Below are 6,507 nucleotides of genomic sequence, written 5' to 3'. Positions count from 1 at the left end.
GAGATCTTGCGTGGAGCCCCAGATCGAGGGAGATTATCAGTGGTCTTGTATGTCTTCCATTTCCTAATAATTGCTCCCACAGTTGATTTCTTCAAACCAAGCTGCTTACCTATTGCAGATTCAGTCTTCCCAGCCTGGTGCAGGTCTACAATTTTGTTTCTGGTGTCCTTTGACAGCTCTTTGGTCTTGGCCATAGTGGAGTTTGGAGTGTGACTGTTTGAGGTTGTGGACAGGTGTCTTTTATACTGATAACAAGTTCAAACAGGTGCCATTAATACAGGTAACGAGTGGAGGACAGAGGAGCCTCTTAAAGAAGAAGTTACAGGTCTGTGAGAGCCAGAAATCTTGCTTGTTTGTAGGTGACCAAATACTTATTTTCCACCATAATTTGCAAATAAATTCATTAAAAATCCTACAATGTGATTTTCTGGATTTTTTTTCTCATTTTGTCTGTCATAGTTGACGTGTACCTATGATGAAAATTACAGGCCTCTCTCATCTTTTTAAGTGGGAGAACTTGCACAATTGGTGGCTGACTAAATACTTTTTTCCCCCACTGTAGTTAGCCAATAAAACATTGTTTAAAAAAAAAAAAAAATTCAGAATGTATTTACTTACTTGAATAGGTTCTCCCAGCCATGTGGACGATTGGAAACAGGGCAGCAAAGTTTGTTTGTCACCAGAGCGGTTTAGAGCATATTATTATTTACCTGTGAATAAATTCATGAAATGGAGAATGGATTAAACTATTTAGCCATGTAATAACCAGACCTTCATACTAACGAGCTATGCTGATTTCTTGACGCACAATCAAACGTGATGCATAGCTGATTTACAGTGAGGATATGTCTATATGCAGAGGGAGGGATCATTACCTCATCATTCAAATCAAAAACTTTATTCACATATACTTTTTTACATAAACATTACTTTATCACACATCCATTTATTTGAAACCCACAGTATGAATGGTCTGGAGTTGCTCTCCTTTCCCAAGAGTGTTGTCCACATCCTGCCTTGTTATTCCCATCTCCTGACTGAAGATCCTCTTTGTCCTAACTGTAGATTTTTTTTGTCCTAATTTTAATTGTTCTTGTTTTCATCCCGTTTCCTCTCTTTGTGGACGTTATTCACATGCTTCAGCAGATGAGACTTACGAATGAATCTTTTACCACAGACAGAGCAGCCATGTTGTTTCTCTCCTGTGTGAGTTAGTATATGCCTCCTTAGGTCTCCCTTCTGATTGAAACTTTCTCACATCCAATTATCTGAGACCCACAGTATGAATGATCCAGAGTGGCTTTGTTCACATCCTGCCTTGTTATTCCCATCTTCTGACAGAACATCTTTGTTTTGATATTCTTCTTTCAGTTTTCATCCAGTTTTCTTCCTTTGTGGATGTTTTTCACATGGGTCAGCAGATGAGCCTTCTGAGTGAAGCTTCTCCCACAGTCACCACAGCTAAACGGTTTCTCTCCTGTGTGAATCCGTATATGTTCAGTTAGGCTCCTCTTAAGACCAAAGCTTCTCCCACAGTCACCACAGCTAAATGGTTTCTCTCCTGTGTGAGTCAGTTTATGCACGGTTAGGCGCTTCTTGAGAATGAAGCTCTTCCCACAGTCACCACAGCTAAATGGTTTCTCTCCTGTGTGAGTTCGTATATGTTCAGTTAGGCTCCTATTAAGACTGAAGCTTTTTCCACAGTCACCACAGCTAAACGGTTTCTCTCCTGTGTGAGTCAGGTTATGCTGTCTTAGGTTCCACTTGTTAATGAAACATTTCCCACAGTCACCACAACTAAATGGTTTCTCTCCTGTGTGAATCCGTATATGTTCAGTTAGTGTCTTCTTGAGACGGAAGCTCTTCCCACAGTCACCACAGCTAAATGGTTTCTCTCCTGTGTGAGTCCGTATATGTTCAGTTAGGCTGCTATTAAGACCGAAGGTTTTCCCACAGTCACCACAGCTAAATGATTTACCTCCTGTGTGAGTCAGTTTATGCTGCCTTAGGTTCCACTTGTCACTGAAGCTTTTCTCACAGTCACCACAGCTAAATGTTTTCTCTCCTGTGTGAGTCTGTTTATGCCTGGTAAGGTGCTCCTTGAGACTGAAGCTTTTCCCACAGTCACCACAGCTAAATGGTTTCTCTCCTGTGTGAATCCTTATGTGCTTGGACAGATAGCTTTTGTATTTGAAGGTCTTGCCACAAACAGGGCAGGTGCAGGGTTTCTCCACGGGACAGAGTCTGACATGGGCCTTCTGTTTACAGGTGGAGTTGTATTGTTTATTGCAGAAGCGGCATTCATTGGGTCTCTTCTTGGGGAGAGTTTCACCACAGTCATGGCAGTGATTCGTTTTTCTAGACGTGGTGCTGGGATTGGAACGGTGTTCCCCCAATGTTGGACTGGGATCCAATGGTGGGCTGCTGTCAAGTCCTACTGGGTCGCTGCTTACGGCTGAGCTGTGGCTGGAGGCATTGTTCTGATTATCTGGAGGGTGACAGGGAACGTCGAGACCCTTTAGGTGGGTCACAGCGCCAACAGGTTTGAAATCCACTGGTTTAGAGTCACTCTCTCTGTTCTCCACAGTCTGGGTTTGGGGAAGAGTCACTGACCAAAATGGGTCCTCCTGATCACATTCACTTTTCACACAGGGAGTAGTGAATATGGAGTCTTTGGTATCAAAGAGCCCTTGAAGCTGCTCTTCCTCCTGACTGGTCCTGAGTTCCTCCTCTTCCTCTTTAATCTGTGTGGGCTCTGGGTCCTCCTGCCCCAGACTGGGGCTCCACTCCTGCTCACAGTGCTGCTGCTCAGGGGGAACCTCCTCTTCAGAGACAAAGAGGGAGAGCTGCAGGGAGTCTGGAGGGAAGGAGAGGAGGAGCAGAGGTTACCTATATACCACATAATTAAATAGAACACTTGAATCATACACGCGAACTAGAAAACTCCATGATTTTACATTTTTAAATGACCTTATTGGCATGGATGTCTATGATCTACACAGCCTTTAGACATGCCGGAGTGCAGGTATTTGCTCTCCTCAACACAAACCATATAGAGCTTGGATTCTCCTTCCTACTATGGAACTTACTGTGGCTAATGTGTACAAAAGTCCAGACACTCTTGTCTAACCGTCAATAATCCTCCCGTGCAATATGGTTTCGGAAACCTTACAAACTCTACTTTCATATCACCCAGAAATAATTTTATGAGCACAAAAGCTAAACTTACTATGCCCCGTTTTAACACAGATTCCAATGGAGGCGTTTGGCGTTGTTTGTTTAACTGCGCTACGACACTTCCTGAGATAATGGAAACGCAGAAGGGAACACAAACATTGGCTCAAAGCTGTGTTACACAAAAAAAAAAACTCTGTGGAAATCTGTTTTAAAACAGCTAAAAGTAAGTATCTCTTTTGTATTTGTAAATACATTTTGGTTGATAACTAAAGTTGAGTGTTCAAGCTTTCCAAAACCGTATCGCAATCAAGGATCAATTATTTCTAACTTGACCAAGACATCGTCCTCAACTAATCAAAATGGACGTTGAATAACTCAGGCCAACATAAGGACCAACTACCAGGAAAATTGTCAGAGTAAGTTCCAATATATAATTTTACACAACATTCATGACAGGCAGGGGATGTATAGGTTTGTCATTGGAAAAATGTGTGACGCTGCTGTCCAAGCAAGGGAAAGCACGTCAGGGATATTATTATCCATTCACTGTAAACGTTTTTTTTAAATTTTTTAACGTTTTATAATTATTGAAATGATGATCACTGAAGGCCTAACCACTTTAGTAATTGAGTAGAGCAATTGCTAGCTATCAGTAGATCTACATACAAACCTATTCTACGTAGTTTTATCTCCGGTGTGATCCGCAGCAGTCTCCGTAGCTGATCATTCTCCTCCTGGTACTCCGCTACCGTTTTCTCAACTGCCCCGAAAATCTCCACAGCAGCAGACTCCGTTAAACGCTCATTTAAAAAACCACCAAACAAATGCAGTTTAGACATTTTCAGTAGACTGAGAGTTTGGTATTCAACTACTTTGGATTCGTGAAATTGGTCCTCCTGGTCACATTCACTTTTCACACAGGGAAGAATGAGTATGGAGTCTTTGGTATCAACAAGCCTTAGAAGCTGCTCTTCCTCCTGACTCGTCCCAAGTTCTTCCTCTTTAATCTGTGTGGGCTCTGGATCCTCCTGCCCCAGACTGGGGCTCCACTCCTGCTCACAGTGCTGCTGCTCAGGGGGAACCTCCTCTTCAGAGACAGCGAGAGAGAACTGCAGGGAGTCTGGAGGTAAGGAGAGGAGGTTACCTAGACCAGTGTTTCCCAAACCTGGTCCTCGAGTACCCCCCAAACGTACACATTTGTATTGTAACCGTGGACAAACACACCTGATTGAACTAATCATTACATTTACGTCATTTAGCAGACGCTCTTATCCAGAGCGACTTACAGTTAGTGAGTGCATACATTATTATTTTTATACTGGCCCCCCGTGGGAATCATCAAACCCTCAATGAGCTGAATGAGGTGTATTTGTCCAGGGTTACAACAAAAACGTATACCGTTGGGGGTATCGGAGGACCAGGGTTGGAAAACACTGACCTAGACATCAGGGTTGGGGTCAATTTGAATATAAGTCAGTCAATTAAAGAAGTAAACTCAAATTCCAATTAAATAATTGAAAAACAACAATCTATTATAAATTACTTTGAAGGAAATCAGGTATTTATTTATACGTTTTCCTATTTAATTTTTTGAATTAAACATTTATAAATTTAAATCACTGTCTAGATTTTTTTTTTTATTGAATTTATAAATGTTGAATTCTAAAATGGTAAAAAACGTAGAAATACATTGTTTCTTCTCTGAAATTGATTGATAAGTAATTTAAAATAGATTCTTGTTTTTTCAATTGTTATCTTCAACCTAGGTTTTCGTGACACAGACATTGTTTTACCCATGTACAGTAAAAGTATATATATATATATATTTATTTTTTTTAAGTACATTTGCTGATAACCTAAACAATGTATTAATTGAGTAGAACTACAGCTAGCTATCAGTAGATCTACATACGAACCTATTCTACATAGTTGTATCTCCGGTGAGATCCGCAGCAGTCTCCGTAGCCGATCATTCTCCTCCTGGTACTCCACTACCGTTTTCTCAACTGCCCCGAAAATCTCCACAGCAGCCGCCGTTAAACGCTCATTTAAAAACACACGCAACAACTGTAGTTTAGACATTTTCAGTCGAATGAGAGTAGCCTATGTAGTTCAGTCAGTGGGGCTTTCTTTCCTCTACACAAGGAACGCAAATTCGAAACAAACTCGTCTCCTATCCTTCTTCCGTCTCTGTATGTTCCTACAATAGATAGAACAATGAGACAGATATTTCACCGGATGTATAAATGTGAAGCATCCGCTTGGCCGGCGGTGGAAGAAGGTGGAACGAGATGGATTTTGTCCGACATTTAGCGAATTTTCTCAGCGATGAAACCTATGATCTCAATACAGTTTTCTGTTCCCAAAGCTAGAATATGTTATGAACAGAGTGGACTACGTTTTGTAGACATTAGCCTTTGCAAAAGTTATTTAAAATTGCGTAGTTTAGAAGGAGTGCAAAGGCGAATTGAGTTATTCCACATGCGCACTTCACATAGGTGGCGTTCCCTAACGTAAATATGCAGATGCAGGCTAGAACGCGCCAATAGGATCTCGCTAGCTCGTGCTTGGCTCTGCCCACCTCTTTGCTTGTTCTGCACATTATGACTCATTTGTTCCCATTGGAAACGACAGGCTGTGGTCTATATTGGATTAGTTATACAAATATTCGACAAGGAAGTTTAGAAAAGTCCTTGGTTGGTTCTAGTGGGTGGCGAACCTAGAAACGCAGCGCCGCCTGGTGGATGGAGGGTTACTTCTCTACTACTGTTTTCAAATCAGCCTACAGACCGGTTTTGACTAGAGGTTGTACAGCTACGACCGGAAGTGACATTTCGTAGCAGGTTAGGAGAATTTACACAACTGGTTAGGATAATTAACTAAAATGCTCTCCTAATCCGCTACGAAAAGTCACTTCCGGTCTTAGCTGTACTCCCTCTAGTCAAAACCATACAGACCAGTAATAAAGGGAAACGATAACTACATGTAGGACAGTGGTTATCATAAGTATAGTAAGATGTGAGAGATTCAAGACATAATCGGTAGTCGATTGTATATCATTACTCTATACGATATTAAATGAATATCATGAATGAGCAGCATTAAACGTCCCGAACAGTGAAAATAATGTTTTTCATCAAATTGGATGATATTTGGATGAAACCAATTCATAGTAGGTTAACACAAGTATGAAAAATGACTGTAGCTTGTACATTGACAAAGTTGATCATAAAGTTACTGTTACCCTTCCCCGATGTCAAAGGTTTCCACTAGATACCACAGCAACAAAGTCAAAAATGGCTATATCGTAAAAATTCATGAAAATGTAGC

The 6,507-nt window shown here is 41.2% G+C and overlaps 1 protein-coding gene across 1 annotated transcript; it reads right to left on the bottom strand.

Moving 5' to 3' along the window:
• Nucleotides 1–1,050: 1,050 nt before the first annotated feature.
• Nucleotides 1,051–5,304, bottom strand: LOC311112809 (uncharacterized protein). The gene is made up of 4 exons (XM_084155946.1): nt 5,094–5,304; nt 3,848–4,297; nt 2,176–2,857; nt 1,051–1,926 (listed from the first exon to the last, which is right to left on the bottom strand). The coding sequence occupies exons 1-4, from the start codon at nt 5,257–5,259 to the stop codon at nt 1,368–1,370; spliced, it is 1,857 nt and encodes a 618-aa protein (XP_084012072.1). The 5' UTR covers nt 5,260–5,304; the 3' UTR covers nt 1,051–1,367.
• Between the last annotated feature and the right edge of the window lie 1,203 nt (nt 5,305–6,507).

This window comes from Coregonus lavaretus (genome assembly GCF_964263955.1).
Source record: "Coregonus lavaretus genome assembly, chromosome: 39".
Lineage (NCBI taxonomy): Eukaryota > Metazoa > Chordata > Actinopteri > Salmoniformes > Salmonidae > Coregonus > Coregonus lavaretus.
This window is presented reverse-complemented; position numbering and strand designations above follow the sequence as displayed.